Below are 17,284 nucleotides of genomic sequence, written 5' to 3'. Positions count from 1 at the left end.
TTTTGAGTTAATCAAGTGCACTGAAACATTCATGCAATTTTTAACTATGAACGTCTGCATATGAATTCTCCTTCCCTACCCGCAAAAGACTATAAACAAACAAGAAAGCAGAAATCCATCACCAAAAAAGAAGGATGAGAGGAAAAAAGAAAAGAAAAAGAAAAAGTACTCGTGAGTCGTAACTTGTTATGTGCGGCATGTATAATGGATAAACAACCACTGGAACTATCAATCTACCATCAACAATAACAAAGTACAAGTAACAGCAGATTCCCTGAAAAGGCAACGTCCAAGTCAGTTCGTGGGGTATGGAGAGTTGCTTTGATTCATGTTTATTTTTCTTCACTTTTACTGGTACAGATCTGATATAGCACATTTGTCTGCAAAAAATGAAAAGAAAATTATAAATATATAACTAAAAAGGCCTACTCCGTATCTCTCCATTTATTGTTGTTGTTGTTGAAATCTAAATCCTTTCCAACATGTCACCAATACTGCGAGTAGTGTTTCTTAACTTTCTTTTGAGACCAACCGTGAATGTTAGAAGTTGCGCGAAAAGAACCATCACAGCAATTTTTTTCCTTTGAAAAACCAGCGAACCAGAACAGCAATTACACCATCGTATTTAGCGAGATATGATACTTCATTATGAGCAATGGTGACTGGAACGCTCAAGAAATGCTCCAATATCTCCCGCAAGGCATAGTTGAAGTAATTAGGAAGACTAGACCTCCGGCAGAACAACAGGAGGACTGCTTCTGGTGGAGAAGGTCGACAGATGGGAATTTTAGTGTTAGACAAGCCTACAGAATGGTATTCGAGGAAAGCAGACAACCAGGTGCAGGGATATGGAGGAAGATCTGGAAACTTGCGGTGCCTGAAAAAATCAAATTCTTCCTTTGGCAAGTTATCCATGACAGATTGCCAACAAATTCACTCAGAGCTAAGAGAGGAATCATTACCAGTGAGGAGTGCCCTTTTGAGTGCTTAAGAGAGGAAAACACTGTACACATACTAAGAGACTGTGAGAATGCGAGAAGAGTGTGGACTAATATTATTCATCCTAACTGTCTATTTCAATTTTTTCGTTTAAATCTGCAGGATTGGCTGAAGACGAATTTTTCCAGAGACATGGGAACTAGGAGTTTTGACAGATGGCCTTGGACCAGAGTGTTTGCCATCGTTTGCTGGCTATTATGGAAAAACATATGCAAAGGAGTCATGGAGGGAGTCAGGCATCAACCGAATGAGGTAATACATATGGGGCTTCACCAACTCATGGAATACACGGAGCAAGGACAACTCAAACACCGTCTCTTTGGGTCACTGAACTTGATGGATGATAGGTGGAGGCAGCCCCCGGAGAATTATGTTAGACTCGACACCGATGGGTCAGTTAATAATCAGCAACTAGCAGCAGGTGGAGGTTTGGTTCGAAACTCCACGGGAGAATGGATCGTGGGATTCAAGCAACAGATGGGATTCATGCCATCTACTGCAGCGGAGCTAAATGCTTTATTGACAGGACTGCGGATTTGTAAACAATATGGATTCAAACAGATTCATGCGTATACCGACTCGCTAGAAGCCTTCCATCTCATCACAAGAGACGGCGGTCTTCAACATCCTTTGCGACCTACAGTGGCGGAGCTAAGGAATTTGATCTTCTCAGAGTGGGATCTCACCATCAGTTATGCACCTCGGTCAACCATCAAGTGTGCAGATATTTTAGCTAGATTAGCTCATCACCAAATTCAAGACTTGTTTATTTTACAGAACCCACCTCCTGAGTGCGATGCTCAGATGAGGAAAGACTTAGAGTAGTTTTATTTTCAAGTTGTACTTGCCTTTGGAAGAAAAAAAAAAAGAAACCAATAGGAAGAGTGTCCGCATATGTGTATTGTTTTAAGTTCCATTAAGTAGGATGGTTGATAGTTACATGCAACATCATGCGAAATTGAACTGTTGTTCAACTGGAGAAGGAAGAGCTTAAAAGCGAAACAAGTCAACCACACAGATTAGAGGTTCAATATATTATCAGGGGTTAAAGTCAATGCATACCTTGACCAATTCATTGTTTCCCTAATTGAATGATACTATCTCTCGTCAATTAACTAATTCAGAAAAATTAAAAAAATAAATTAATTACTTTAAAAAAAATTTATATTTACTATTTTTCTCCGTACTAATTTACATAATCTGATATATAATTTTATATTAAAAACCGAAGGTAGTAAACAAATCATGTCTCTTTTTAATGCATTATATGTATTCATAAATTAAAAAGGCCAGTTCCTTAATTTCAGTATCACTATTCGGCTCAGCTCCCCAGATCACAAATCCAAAACTCACGATGCAAAAGAAATTTGAATTGATCAAGATATTTTAAGAACTGCTTCTTCCTAGTCATATACAGAAATTCAAGCATCAAAAGGACTCACTTGTTGGTATTGATTTGAGATTAGTACTTCATACTGGCTTCATGGAAAATTAGTCATTTCCTTTTCTTTCTATGGAAAATTACAATCAAGGTATGCTTGTCAAACAAAAAAGAAGAAAGAACTACTATTATAACATGTTACAACAAAACTCAATAAGTTACAAGTTCATGAATTCATGCCTCCTGGAAGAGAGAATATAGAAGAATGTCAGTATACAGCAGAAAAAGTAATTTGGCACCTAATTACTCAGACATAGAAGAAAGAACAAGATGTCTCGACTTATGAACGAATTCTATCCGGAAGTTTTCAGAAAAGAACCAAGACAACTAGCAAACAAAACTTACACGTGAAGGTATCATGATATCAGATCAAATTCCAACTATAATGGTTGCCCAATCACCCTAGAACATGTTTGTCGCCTCACTAGCTTTTTGTTTCACTGCTACCCGACGGCCTTCTCCTTATATCAAACAGGTCAACAAACTCCAAAGGAGTAGCGGTCTCATTTCTGATTCTCTTAATCTTAGGGCTCAAAAGACCGCGATGTCTAAACCCATAGAGCTTGAGCACCTGATTATCCGCAAAATTGTAAGCCCTCTCCATGCTACGGAGGCACCTCTCAACAGGATAATCTCCGTAGCTCCCACAAGGCTTGCAGCCCACAAAATGGGTGACAAATGGCCATCTCTCATCACCTAATCCTGGATGATACTTCTCCACCATCTCTTCATAGCGATCAACCAATCCTGCCCAGTAGCCATGCAAATAATATGAATTCTCAAGAAAAACCTTATCCATCCATTTATCCTTCTCTGACAACAAAAGATATATCAATGCTGATTGATCGTCTGCCTCAAATGCTGGCCTCCCCTTCAGATTTGCAGTCAAAATCTTCCCTGCCTCTTCTCTAATGGGACCCTTTGGACCCATTGGAGCCCACGCATCAAGCAAATCCAAAGACCATTGGCAATTCCTAAACAGAAAGCTTCCTGTATTCACAGCAATCCATGACTTCTGGTCGAATAACAGATCAGGGTACCCATGAAGAACCAAGTTATACTTATCATACTTCGATAAGGGAAGCTCAAAGACCATATCAGTAAAGAGCGCGTCACTATCCATCCACCAAATCCACTCTATCTCCGGATGTGACAACATCAACCGACGAATCATAGGCAACTTTGCCCAATACCCAGCAAGTTCCTTATCCAGATGAGACAAATTATACACAATCTCAATCCCGTGTAATCTACAGTAATCAATCTTATTCTTTATCGACTTCAGTAAGTAATGATCCCCAATTGGGTTATCGCAAGGTTTCGGAGGTGAGCCAGTTAGAAGCAGGATTCGAGCTTTACCTTTGACGAAATTTGGGAACTCAGGATTCTGATCCAGCCAAGCCCTCCGCTCCTGGTCCCAATCGGTGATCTTCGGCCCAAGAGTGAATGTGATATTCGGATTCAACTCGGTCTCAACAGGCTCGTCGGGATCAGAGGGATCACTGTCGGATCTAATCTCCGCGAGAATCCGATTGGTCTCTTCAATGAGGTTCTGGTTGACGGCATCGACGTCAGAGCTTCCAAAATTAACCCCAATTGTACCGCGAAGGACGAGGATGGTGACGAAGCCACAAAGGATAGTTATCTTAATATTGTTAAAAGTCTTGTGGATCTGACGGCCACGAGGTAAGCCGGCAAGAGCACGGCCTCTGCCATTAGGAACGGTGGTAGTAGTGGGCAATCCCACTGAATGAGTTCTCTTCTGAGCGGAAAGACCCTCTTGCCCCATCGTAATCTTCTGTTCTCTACGAACCCCTCAGTGCCTGAGCGGACTAACTACGAACAGACAAACGAGAAGATTCAGGGGTTCGTGAAATTTCAAGAATTAAGTAAAAGGGTGATTTGAAAATGCATAATTTTGGAAATCGAAGAGGAAGATAGGGATATCCTGGAGTCTGTTTGGGCAGGAAGAAAATTAATGAAAGAAAACGAAAATGTAAACCCTAGGTGTGGAGAGAAAGATGGAAGCGGAGGAGCTTGGACATGGTGGCGGAAAACTAGCATGAGAAAAGGAAGTCAGTCTGGTTTTTCAGAGGAAGAGGGAACGGCCTGTCTTACCGTCTCGGGAAGCGGACATAGACGTGTCCATCACTTTTTCCTGTTAAGCGATTTTTATCTGATTTTAATTTTTATATTGAATTATTCTTCCTGTATATATAAACAACTTATGTTTAGAACCGGATGAGTAATTAATTAGTCCGGTCTCCTATTCACTTCATCATCATCTGTTTGGGTCCTTCCTTGCGTTCGGTTTGTGCTCGCGCGTGCATGTAAAGAAATAGGAGAAAATCCACTCATTGATGAAATAGAATGGTAGTTATTTATTTGGCACAAAGAACTGGTTAAATTTTGGGAAAATTACAAATAAAGACCCTCCAATATATAAAATAGCTATCAGGGACCCTAAATTTGGAAAATAGCTTCAAAGGACCCGGTCCCAAATTGCAAATATGAAATGATGGTAGAATGTCCAAAATGCCCTCTGCTTTTCTCTCTTTCTTCCTCTCCAGATCATCTTCTTCCCGACCTTGCCTCCTCATTTTCCTCTCTCTCTTCGTTCTCTCTTTCCTCTCCAAGTTTCCTTCCCTCTCCTCACTCTTTTCCCAGAGTATATGGAACTCCCAATGTCTTTCGGTGGTCCTCTCCTCATTGTCATCCCCGTCACCTTCTTCTTATCTTGCTTACCTGCTCTTTCGTCAACAATGAAGCCTCTTCCATCATTCTCTCTGTTGCTGTGGAAGGAGAGGAGAGTCGGGAGTTTGAGGGAGAGTGACTGTCATTTGTAATGCTTGTAATGTTTGCTTGCAATGTGTGCGGTGATTGCTTGGTGCTGAGACAATGCCCAATAAATCTGGATTTTTATTCTTCATTTCTATTTTGATTTTCAACTTGTGTTCGTAATTGAAAATAACGAGTTTGATAAGTTGTTGAAAATAACAAGTTGACAAGTTCTGATACCCAGTTCACGACAAGTTCAGTAATGCGAATAACAAGTTTAGCAAGGCGAATAACAACTTCTGATAAGCAATTCATAGAAATTCGAGTTTCTCTGTTAAAATGACAGCATTTTCAGATTTCTTTAGCAGATGACAAGTTCTGATACACAATTCATGACAAGTTCAGTAAGGCGAATGACAAGTTTAGTAAGGCGAATGACAACTTCTGATAAGCAATTCATAGAAATTTGAGTTTCTGTGTTAAAATGACAGGTTCCCAGTAGGTTTTCATCATACTTTTTCCTGTTAAAATGACTGGATTTCCACATTGATTTATCAAATGACAGGTTTATAATAGAAAATGACAAGTTTTCATAAGATTTTTATGCTTTTTTTTTGCTGGAATTACAATTTGCACATTTCTGATAGCAACAACTTCTGATAAATACGAAATGACAAGTTCAGAATGAAAAATGACAAGTTAAGTATAGCAAATGACAAGTTCCCACAATGTTTTCATACATTTTCATACTTTTTCTGCTAAAATTACAATTTGCACATGTCTGACAGCACCCACTTCTGATAAACACGAAATGACAAGTTCATAATGGAAAATGACAAGTTAAGTATGGCAAGTGACAAATTCCCATAATGTTTTCATACATTTTCATACTTTTTCTGGTGGGATTACAATTTGCACATTGCTGATAGCAATCACTTTTGATAAACAATAAATGACAAGTCCACAATAGCGCATGACAAATTAAGTATGTAAAATGACAAGTTCCCATCACGTTTTCATACAAATGTAAATTTCTCTACTGAAATAACAATGTTCAGATTTCTGACAGCAACCACTTCTGATTAACATCTTTCATCATCAACTTCACCTCTCATTTCCTCCTAATGTATAAAACTATAGCACCAGAACTCTCATAAGCCCCTCAAGAAGCATGCTCATATCAACACCAGTGGCAAATGCACTACGATGATCATATCCACTCACAAGTGCATCCTCAACCATGAAATCCCAATTATAAATTGCCATATCATATGAACAAGAAACCATCAAATTCTACATATAAAGCGAGAACTTTATTCGTTTAGCACTGTATTTAGGGCTCGTTTGTTCCTCACATGCCACACCTTGATCTATTTTTCCACCGAAATACAATCATCATACTTGATTTTCACAATTTAGAGCTTGTTTGCAATTATCAGAAGTGGGTGCTGTTAGACATGTGCAAATTGTAATTTTAGCAGAAAAAGTATTAAATGTATGAAAACATTGTGGGAACTTGTCATTTGCTATACTTAACTTGTCATTTTTCATTCTGAACTTGTCATTTCGTATTTATCAGAAGTTGTTGCTGTCAGAAATGTGCAAATTGTAATTCCAGCAAAAAAAAGCATAAAGATCTTATGAAAACTTGTCATTTTCTATTATAAACCTGTCATTTTGATAAATCAATGTGGAAATCCAGTCATTTTAACAGGAAAAAGTATGAAAACCTACTGGGAACCTGTCATTTTAACACAGAAACTCAAATTTCTATGAATTGCTTATCAGAAGTTGTCATTCGCCTTACTAAACTTGTCATGAATTGTGTATCAGAACTTGTCATCTGCTAAAGAAATCTGAAAATGCTGTCATTTTAACAGAGAAACTCGAATTTCTATGAATTGCTTATCAGAAGTTGTTATTCGCCTTGCTAAACTTGTTATTCGCATTACTGAACTTGTCGTGAACTGGGTATCAGAACTTGTCAACTTGTTATTTTCAACAACTTATCAAACTCGTTATTTTCAATTGCGAACACAAGCTGAAAATCAAAATACAAATGAAGAATAAAAATCCAGATTTATTGGGCATTGTCTCAGCACCAAGCAATCACCGCACACATTGCAAGCAAACATTACAAGCATTACAAATGACTGTCACTCTCCCTCAAACTCCTGACTCTCCTCTCCTTCCACAGCAACAGAGAGAATGATGGAAGAGGCTTCATTGTTGACGAAAGAGCAGGTAAGCAAGATAAGAAGAAGGTGACGGAGATGACAATGAGGAGAGGACCACCGAAAGACATTGGGAGTTCCATATACTCTGGGAAAAGAGTGAGGAGAGGGAAGGAAACTTGGAGAGGAAAGAGAGAACGAAGAGAGAGAGGAAAATGAGGAGGCAAGGTCGGGAAGAAGATGATCTGGAGAGGAAGAAAGAGAGAAAAGCAGAGGGCATTTTGGACATTCTACCATCATTTCATATTTGCAATTTGAGACCGGGTCCTTTGAAGCTATTTTCCAAATTCAGGGTCCCTGATAGCTATTTTATATATTGGAGGGTCTTTATTTGCAATTTTCCCTTAAATTTTTGTCTTTTTTAGCAAGTTTTATTTTATCCTGTTATAGCGTTATTAATATTTACCTAATTTATGGTATTTTTGTTTTTATTTTAAACGAACTATGTTGGTCGGAGCACTTCATATGTAAGAAAATAGGGGGGGCAAAAAGAAATGGAATTATCATACAAATGAAACATGATTTATGGGATAGCAGATGACCCTAAACAAATAAGAAAATGTTGATTTGCTAAAACACACGTATATATTTGGAGTTATATTATCATTATTATTTTATTGCGTTAAAATTACCTTAGCTGGATTACAAATTTTTTTATCTGTGTGGTTGCATGATGGAAAATAATAGAGATAATATTTTTACAATATTTTATTGATTATTAATGATAAATTATTATTGAGTCACGATTACAAGTGTAGTTTTTCTGGATCTAATAATTAGAATATTGATTTTAATCAATTAGATGAATTTAGGAATTTCTGCTTATGAAAGGAATTTAATGAAATCCTAGAACCTCAAAATCATGATTCCAAGAATTTGACCAAGGTGAATCATGTCTCTCTCGTACAGTTTCAATTAGTTAAACGTTGAAAATGATATCAGCATTAAGATAACGCGGTGTCACCGGCCAAGTTCCAAGATGAAATTCCAACTCAAATCCGACATTGAACTGATAAAACACGGTGTCACCGGTCAACGTTGAAAGTGAATAATGGGCTGTTCAACTGAAATAACGCATTATCAAGCAAAGATAGAACATGAACATATATTATCAAGGAAGGCATAAGATCCAACAACAAATAGGCATACAATTCAATAAAAGTAGGATCCCACTGTATTATAATCTATTTAATGATAATTAAATTGCAGCAATGATCCCAAGTGTAACTAGGACTTCATACCAATTAAGTAGTACTATGATTTCTTTTTCTTCTTTTTCTTCATACTCCTTTGTTTCCCCAAACGTTTTGTAGTTCTAGCTTTCTTTGGAGGCTTAGCTTTTGAGCTGTCCAAGAGGATAATTTTTTCTGGCCTCGTGGGTTTGAAAACTTCTGTTACTGAAGGATCCAAAACATCCTCCGAGCACTGAAGAGCGATGCCCATGCGTATAGCTTCATCCCAGAGCTCCCTTCCTTTCTCAAATTGTCCTCCTCTACAAAGCTTTGGAATGAGCACATCATAAACAGGTCCATAACCGCCCGATGAGCTTCTCTTCATTATTTCAAACAATTCAAGAGCATAATTAACCCTCTCAACTCCGCAAAGAATGCCAATCAAACTGTAATAGAACTTGCAGTTTGGTACTAAGCCTTCGCTGATCATCTGATCCACTATTGCTCTTCCCTTGCCAAATCTCCCACTCAGAAACAACACCTTAGCCACAAGATAATAGCTAACCCAATCTGGAGCACACCCAGAAGTTTTCATCGTTTCAAGAATTCGACACGATTCCTTGACTCTTCTAGCCCTCCCCAAGCAAGAAAGCACTATGTTGTAACTAATTGAGGTCATGGAAATCTTGTAAGATCTCATCTCCATCATCACATTCAAAGCTTCAGGTACAAGTCCTGAAGGATTATGCCTCAGGTTGCGCTCAGAAAGGCACCTGAGAAATGTGTTGTAACAAAACAAATCTGGGATAAACCCATCTGACTTCATCTGTTGGATAACTTTTCGAGCTTCCTTCACATTCCTCTGCACAGACCAACCATGAAGAAGACTTCGATAAATGCAAGGCATTACACCTGCGATCTTGTCTTTGTGATGCAAAATTACACCTTCGGCCTTCTTAGCATGCCCTTTGGAGCAAAGGGCACTGACGATAGCAGTGACTGTGAATTCATCCTGAGGACACTTGTGCTTGTCCAAGTTCTTGAAAATACCCAATGCCTCATCTTCTTTTCCCAATTTAACCAAAGTCTCAGCCACAAGACCAAAAGTATGAGCATCCATGACTCGACCCTCCTTCTTAAGATCCCCAACCAAGATACCCATTGCTATGTGGTCTTTCTTTTCAGCGAAAAGTCTAAGAGCATAGTTATAGTCCCTGTCTTCCAAATTGCAATTCAAATTCTTGCTAGACCATAAGAAAAACCTAAGCAGTCTTCTGGTTTGTGCCTCATATTTACAATCCTCAATAGTCTGAGCAACAAGAGACGAAGTTAAAGAATCCTTAAACTTATTCAGACTCAATTCCAGGTCATCCAGTCCACCACTATTTGACATTATAATGCTGCGGAGCTCTCGCCACTGAGGCGGTGCAGATACAGGCTGCAAAGTAGAGCAGAGAGAGATTGAAAGTAGTCTGGAATTCTGTACATTCATTCTGTGAAGTGTAAAGCGTTTCAAGGCAGAGTTCAGCACGACATGCATCTTTGATTTCATTTGAGAATATCAACAAACAGTTTGCGCGCATCTCCTGGTTGCGAGGACTAGTGAAGAGAAAAGAAGAAGTTACCATAGTTCAATGAATCTTGGAAAGAGAAACACACACACACACACACACACACACACACACACACAGGGAGCGCATAATTGAAAGAGGGTTTCGTCCTGCACCACAAAGTTTTCATAGCAGTCATGGCAGCCGGTATGAAACAGAAGTGAGACCTAGCAGAGTACCCAATACAGAGAAGACAAGAACGAAGAGACGCGCACTACAGGGTTCAAAATGCAAGTGAGTAATGGGCCAAGACATGGCAGGCAACAAAAAGTCAACAAAAGATCTATATATTCGGATGTGATCGACATCGACTGATCGTGTGGGGGTTGTCGGTGGAATGTAGCTATGCCTATAAAGAGCCGCAAAAAGTGAGGGAAAATATGTATGGTATATTAATTAATAAAATATTAATCCGGTACACTTCTGCCTCGCTTCATGGAATCTCTGAGCTGCTAAGCCCAAGCTCAGCGCAACAAGCTCCAGTAACTTCTATGCCAACTTGTCCATTTCACGACCATACTCTTCCAATGTCTCCCTATATATACACAATTTTATACTGGTAGTTATTAAGAAAATGAAAATGAAAATCTGTGTAAAGTTTTCTGAGATAATACTGTTAACATTACCAGAATTCAGGTGGGTAGTGGGGCAATCGAATGGTGATTGTCTTCGTTTCCTGGTCTTCGAGATGAGGAGAAATTGGAACTTCCAGAGAGTTTTTAACAAGATAATCGTACACCGCTCGCCGTCGTAGTACCCCGATTGGTTCACTGCCGACCTGAGAGACCAACTTTTGGTTCTCGAGGGAGAGATCGATTACAGGTATTTCGCCGGCGACGGGGTCGGCATCGGCGTCCGCCTTGTCAGGGGTGGGACAATGTCCATGCCCGGGGGTGAGGACAGATTTTATATTTTGGCCAGCGAGGAGCGCAAATTTTGTTTGCTTTCCATGTCATAAACTTGGACGTGTATTGTGAGGAACATTTGTAGCAGATTTCCTCAGCATCCACTCGCATCTTTTGAGTTGGTCCGTGATGAACATGGGAGTGAAGGTGGGAAAGAGCCAGGCGAAGATGATGATGAGGTGGCATGTTGAGGGACACCTATCATTAATGGTGAAAGGCAACGTTGAGTAACGTCAGGGCATTTTTTTGCCCTGAGCGCTCAAGGCATTATTAATATGTCTTGCAAATTTTAGAAGGACATTATTGCCCAAAAAAAAATCGACAAAAAGTAATTGGTTTCAGCAGAAGGGGCCCATATTGGTATCCACAGTGTCTTGGATTGTCTCCAACAAAAGATACGTGTAAAAAGAGAAGAAATTTCCACATACACAGAGAGCAAAATTGGATTTTAAACTTATTTTATCAATTTAACTGATTTTTCCCAAGCCAAGTTTAATAGTCGAATGACTCTGGAGTTGCGACTAATTTATTGGATTTCTAGCTAAACTTGGCTTAATTAATTCGAATTTTAAGTCATTGATACCATTCTAAAAGCATCTTTTTTTGGGGGGCTAGCGTGGACAAATACACCTCTCTCTAACACGCGATGATCGCCATTTGCGTTGTTTCATCTTTCATGTGAGCAAAAGAATTTTCTACTATGCTTTGGTTAAAAAAATAAAAATAAAAATCAGTTCCTTGATTCTCCTGAGAAGTTTTTGTTCTGTTTTTTTTTTTTTGGTGGTATCACTCTTGAGAAGTTATATCAGGTTGATTCGCAACCAAAGCTTATTTTTCCATTTCTGGTGCCGAGTCTTTCTGTAGTAATAATCATCATCATCCTCATCATTGGACTATCACTTCCACCTCAAATGTTTCAAGTTGGATCCAACCTAGCCATCAGATTTTCCCCAGAGGATTCACCCAGTTGGCATCCTGACTTCGTTTAGTTTACGCTATACTCTGTGCAAACAAAAATGGAGAGGAGATAGGCCTTTTAACTTTTGATATAGTTGTAATATTTGTTATTTAACAGTTATTCTCTGGCCATTCATAGCTCCGTGGACATAAGCAGTCACACTCCGCTCTAACATTTTGAATCAAACACATGAAACTTTGGATCACATCAGATGCAAATGGCAGGAGGAAAAACTTTTGCACAATGTATCAGCAACACTGACACAGCATGCACATGGTCATTAATCAATGAAGAGGCAACAATTTCCCATGAAACAAGGATCAGTGGAGGTCCCCATGCATGGCAATGTGATGCCAGATTAAGGGTCCTCGCTCAAAGCAGAGATTCTGCATTCTCGAGCATCTTCAGGAGATGAATCTCTCACATTGTTCTCTTCATCATCGTCCTCCTCCTCCTCTTCATCATAGTCAATGGAAGCAGGTTGTCCATTAAGATCAACAGTGACTCCGTTCAACTTTTTCGCAAACTGTCCCCTCACCCGAGGTCGCCTTTCAGCAAGCTGCTTCCGATTGACATACCTAATTTTCTTATCAAAGCATCGTTCTTTCCTTTTCTTTCTGAACTTCATCAATGCTTCTGCTCTTCTATCAACTACATCCACTTTTGCTTTGGATGAACCTGAACTTCCAAATGATGGCCGTGAATGAGCTGAGGACGTCTGACCAGGTTGTAAGCATATAGTCATGGGGTAATATGGCAAGGAAGTTATCCAACTAGCATGATTCTGTTGGTCCTGGTGATTCTTAGGATACATTGGCGCTGAGGATAGCATCAGAAGGTGATTGAAGAACCCTGAAATATAATGTGGATGAGCATGATGGGAAGGAGTACCAGGTACTTCAGTCTCAGGAATATGACTTCCATTTCTGATACAGATAACATCCTGTGGTAAATGTTCATTTAAGTTCTTTTGATTTAGAGCTCCCATGGAAGCGGGTGGAGCAGAAGAATTGTCAACGGAGAAAGAATCAGCATTACTAATGCTGCTGGGTAAATAATCTTTATTAGGTCTCTCACTTGGCACTCTATTTTCATGTGTTTTAAGGTCATAAACCCCTCGTGGACAAGTTTGATGCATGTCTTCCATCCTCAGTTGCGTAGCAGCGTTACTCTGAGCTTGAGGAATCCCTTCCAAGTTGCTCTTTTGCATGGTTGTTTTAACATAACTAAAGAAGGCCGATGATTCCCCAATCCTTAGTCCACTCTTCTTTGGTCCTGAAGAACAGTGCCCTACATGATTATAGCAAAGTCAGGGAGAAGATAATGCAACTGAAAAAGAAGCTTCCGTACAAACCATATTCATCCTTAGGAACTCAAAAAGCCCTTTTCTTTTGACTTAAAATTTACAGAGACGCTTAGGAAAGCAAACTTTTTCTTCTGAAAACAAAGCATGAGGTGCATAATGACACTAAGGATGCTGCAGAGCTGCCCCTTAGCTCAAGAAATTGTATTTGGCTGGAAGTGAGTAGGAAACCTATATTTATCATCCATTTTCTCTTTTATTTATGTACTCTAATATGCATTCCAATACCATAGTAACTGGAAGGGTGCTGCACCAAATGCTTCGTTTTTCTTTTCTTTTTTTTTTGGGTTACATAAATGCTTCAAATTTATAATGCCAGAAAGTCGTATAATTTTAGATCTCGGAAATTGATAGTTGTCATAAGATAAGGAACAAACTTGTCTGGTGATCACTAATTCCAGGCACACCAAGCAAATAATCTGATGCATGGCCAGCCGGGGGCTTCTCAGGAGCATCAGCAGCAGCACCTTTAGACTGAAAAGGGAAACCATATATGACTAGACATCATTATCGACAGTTATTTGCAGCTATATAACAATCTCTCAGCTCAATGCTAAAACACTAGTATCTGGCCTGCAAAAGTTTTAACATTGTAACTTTCTTATAATTTTGATTATGATTTCCATGCCCATGCACAATAGGCCATTGCGTTTACCCAGAATTTTACTGAACCTTTGACTTTGGAGCTTCATAATGCAATCTCATCAGTAGCATTCAAATTTGATCCAGTTTGTCCCTTTTTGCCATCGATGGCAGAATGAAAACTATGACATTAATACTGAAGTTCACAAAAGGATTACATTGGCAACATAACTGAACATTGTTTTAAAACACACACCAACCACAATTATTTTGTATAATCCAGTAAATTTAAGTTAACCATGGTCCACAAGCATATCAATATATCACGCATGATTAAGCCATTGGTTATTTTCATTCTTTCATCACTTTAGTATTGTTTTGTAAACAATCACCTCATCTTGCCGCTGGATTAACATTCCTGCCTCCGGATTAGTGCTCCTGTTGGACTTGTCTTCTGTATCATCTGAGAACAAGGCGGTACTGGTTGTATTACCATCTCCAGGGTCTGATGCTACCAGATCAGAATCATAGTTCATTATGGCCGATGCTACTAGATCAAAATTATAGTTCATTATGTTCTTCTCTGTCAGACCAAGCTGCCAGAATGGAAATAAAACACAGTTTAAAATCAACTTGGGAAAAAAAAAAAAAATCTAAGCTGTGTTTAACCTAATACAAACAGAAAAATTATCAGGCTAGAGTGAAGGGAAGATGCCACCCCAACACATCTCTATATTTTCATGCATAATTTTCTTCATTTAATTTAATGGCTGTGATGGTTTAATTAAAGCAGAGAGCATGTATTAGAGATGCTAAAAAGTCCACAAGCAAGTTAGTCTCAGCATCCATCTCTGATTTCTCCATTTTGCTGCAGTAGGTGGAGATTGACATACCAATAAACTAGGGGGAAAAAAAAGAAACACTAAAATGGGGAGAAGTAGTGCAATACAAACCATGCGCCTCCTTCTCCACATGTGTGTCCACAAATTTAATAGTTCATTAGAGCGTAAAGGCTTTATTAGATAGTCTGCTGCTCCAAGTCTCAAACACTTCATAACAATGGATACCTCATGGTGTGCTGACGTCACTTATGAAAAAGAAAATCAAAATATGAATGAGGAACATAGTATGATTTTATTGGCTTCAAAATATAACAAAACCAAAGCTTACTTATAACAGGAATTCGATGCAAATCTTTGTTTCGTGCAATGTACTTCAACATCTTCATGCCCTTCTTCATTGGAAGGTCAACTTCAGCTAGTATGACATCAATATCTTGCGCCTCTGCATTCAGTACATCAATTACCTGCCTTGGAGAGCTTACTGAAGTAACTGTAAAGCATAAAGATCCAGAGTTTTATGGATAATCCCGCCAAGCAGGCCATGAATTGTACTAAGTTCACAATATGCGAGACAAATTGTATACTGCAGTAGGAAGCAGAATGTCTAAAATGATATCACCACCCTTGAGGCATTTTCAGTTTTCACTGATAAAAGGTTAAAAGGGAGGAGGAAGAAGGGAGCATTACGTTGGTTCCTTAAATGTTCACACTTTCAAATTTTTAAGATAAAAGTTGGGCCTTAAAACAAGAGGACCTGAGCCAATTTCACACTTTTCAGGTTTCCAAAATTTGCTGAAGGGGATTCCCCTCTCCTGTACATGCTTATATGAGTCTTTTGGATGGCAACTAAAATCTTCTCTTAGTGTTATCTTTCATTTAATATTCATACGTAATGGTTTTATATATCACCATATGAACAAACATGATCAAACTCCATCGAACATCGAGTCAATTCAAGAAGCAATAACAAAGATTAGGATAGACAGCAGAAGTCCGTTACAAAATTGAATGTTTAGCATCAGCAATGACAATTTCTGATTTTCCTATTATTGACTGTTTAAAAACCCAGAAAATTAGTTACAGAGCGTTTGGAGACATAGTTAGCTTGCGGAGCAAGAAATGTAAATTTAAAATTTAGGTATATTCCTCTACCTATCTATTAATGATTTCTTATTACATCTTAGTTGAAATGCATATAAATCAAGGTGATGACAACGGCAAGTTCAAATGCTATACCCACTCACCAACTACAAAATATCAACACAGTATCAAAAGAAGAAGTGACAGAACTAAATATTCAAAGTTATACCTTGATAAGAACATCCCGAAAGAAGCGTTAGAACCTCTTCCGAACTCTTGGTATCATTATCGCACAACAATATTTTCACTTTGCTTCTATCAATGAGATCATCAGCCCTCTTGCTATGATTTCCAGCATTAGCATAGACTTTGTTCAAATCAAAGCCTTCAATCTCCATATAGTTCGAACTACTCATAAACCTCAGTTGACTCCTCAAAGCAGAGCTTTAGAAACCATCAACCAGGAAAATTGGAATGACAATCACAGCAACACCCTCAGCTCAAAATGCCGTCGTAGATGAAGTATTTCATCTTCCACAACGTCAAAAAGCCAATATTAGAGAACGTACATTGGCTTTATTTCCCCCAACACCAGAATAACGACAGCAAAAAGGTGATCCGTCGGAAACCCATTGATGGATTAAAACATATCCGTGCAGGTGTCCCATACTCGCACTCAAACATACGCCATGGCGCAAAGCTGTTCAATAGCCATCCAATTGCGCGCGGTGGCGCACGTAAGCCCCATCCTTAAACGGTAAAACTTCAAGCACTGAAACTGGGTGAATCAAAAGAAGTGGAGTGGGGGAGAGCCCGATACCAGAGACAACGAAAAAAGGGGAAAAAAAAGGACCTTTTTTCAGTGCCAGACGTCGGCGACTAACATGAAAATGCAGTGGGAAGCTTTCAGTTTATATTTGCAACCATAGCGGGTACAAAAAGAAAATATGAAATTTCTAAAGTTGAGTTCAATAAAATAGAAATGGGATGCAGTGGAGGAGTGGACGATATGATGCGGCAAAGAAGAGAAGGTGAGCGCGGGGAGCAGGGGAGCCTAGATAGTAGTCGGAAGGGATGACGTGGAAAGTGCAGAGAGAGAGAGAGAAGGTGGTGATGAAGTACTAGATTGTTTGGTAGTGGAGAGTGATAGCGAGAAAGCCACGTCATATGCAGATTTTTAAGGTAAGTAAACGTGACTAAAATACCTTATCTTTTCTTTGATTTTCAAGTGATTTTGTGCCTCATCCTAATTCCAATTCTTGGTCAATTACATACTTTCCTTTTGTTTTGGCTAGTAGTTCAAGTCACATTTTTTTTGAA

At 39.0% G+C, this 17,284-nt stretch overlaps 3 protein-coding genes across 6 annotated transcripts; all 3 read right to left on the bottom strand.

Annotated features, from left to right (window-relative positions):
- Positions 1 to 135: 135 nt before the first annotated feature.
- LOC114721796 (probable xyloglucan 6-xylosyltransferase 5) lies at positions 136 to 4,357 on the bottom strand. 2 transcript variants are annotated; one of them, XM_028907659.1, is made up of 2 exons: positions 2,786 to 4,357; positions 136 to 380 (listed from the first exon to the last, which is right to left on the bottom strand). In XM_028907659.1, exon 1 carries the CDS (start codon positions 4,227 to 4,229, stop codon positions 2,865 to 2,867), a length of 1,365 nt encoding a protein of 454 aa, XP_028763492.1. In that variant the 5' UTR covers positions 4,230 to 4,357; the 3' UTR covers positions 136 to 380; positions 2,786 to 2,864. The 2 variants fall into 2 exon arrangements, with proteins under 2 accessions (XP_028763492.1, XP_028763491.1); XM_028907658.1 differs by lacking the exon at positions 136 to 380 and adding an exon at positions 2,427 to 2,623.
- A 4,152-nt stretch (positions 4,358 to 8,509) lies between these two features.
- Positions 8,510 to 11,247, bottom strand: LOC114721795 (pentatricopeptide repeat-containing protein At5g61370, mitochondrial-like). 3 transcript variants are annotated; one of them, XM_028907656.1, is made up of 2 exons: positions 10,250 to 11,247; positions 8,510 to 10,164 (listed from the first exon to the last, which is right to left on the bottom strand). In XM_028907656.1, exons 1-2 carry the CDS (start codon positions 10,250 to 10,252, stop codon positions 8,707 to 8,709), a joined length of 1,461 nt encoding a protein of 486 aa, XP_028763489.1. In that variant the 5' UTR covers positions 10,253 to 11,247; the 3' UTR covers positions 8,510 to 8,706. The 3 variants fall into 3 exon arrangements, with proteins under 3 accessions (XP_028763489.1, XP_028763490.1, XP_028763488.1); XM_028907657.1 differs by having other exon boundaries at positions 8,510 to 10,062; XM_028907655.1 differs by having other exon boundaries at positions 8,510 to 10,769; positions 10,861 to 11,247.
- Positions 11,248 to 12,435: 1,188 nt separating this feature from the next.
- LOC114721794 (two-component response regulator-like APRR1) lies at positions 12,436 to 16,951 on the bottom strand. The gene is made up of 6 exons (XM_028907654.1): positions 16,194 to 16,951; positions 15,213 to 15,374; positions 14,996 to 15,129; positions 14,435 to 14,638; positions 13,838 to 13,934; positions 12,436 to 13,387 (listed from the first exon to the last, which is right to left on the bottom strand). Exons 1-6 carry the CDS (start codon positions 16,378 to 16,380, stop codon positions 12,456 to 12,458), a joined length of 1,716 nt encoding a protein of 571 aa, XP_028763487.1. The 5' UTR covers positions 16,381 to 16,951; the 3' UTR covers positions 12,436 to 12,455.
- Between the last annotated feature and the right edge of the window lie 333 nt (positions 16,952 to 17,284).

The sequence above is a fragment of the Neltuma alba genome, unplaced genomic scaffold (assembly GCF_004799145.2).
Source record: "Neltuma alba isolate B1F8T4 unplaced genomic scaffold, ASM479914v2 tig00012070_pilon, whole genome shotgun sequence".
Classification (NCBI taxonomy): domain Eukaryota; kingdom Viridiplantae; phylum Streptophyta; class Magnoliopsida; order Fabales; family Fabaceae; genus Neltuma; species Neltuma alba.
The sequence above is the reverse complement of the archived record's forward strand: the minus strand, read 5'-3'. Positions and strand labels throughout refer to the sequence as shown.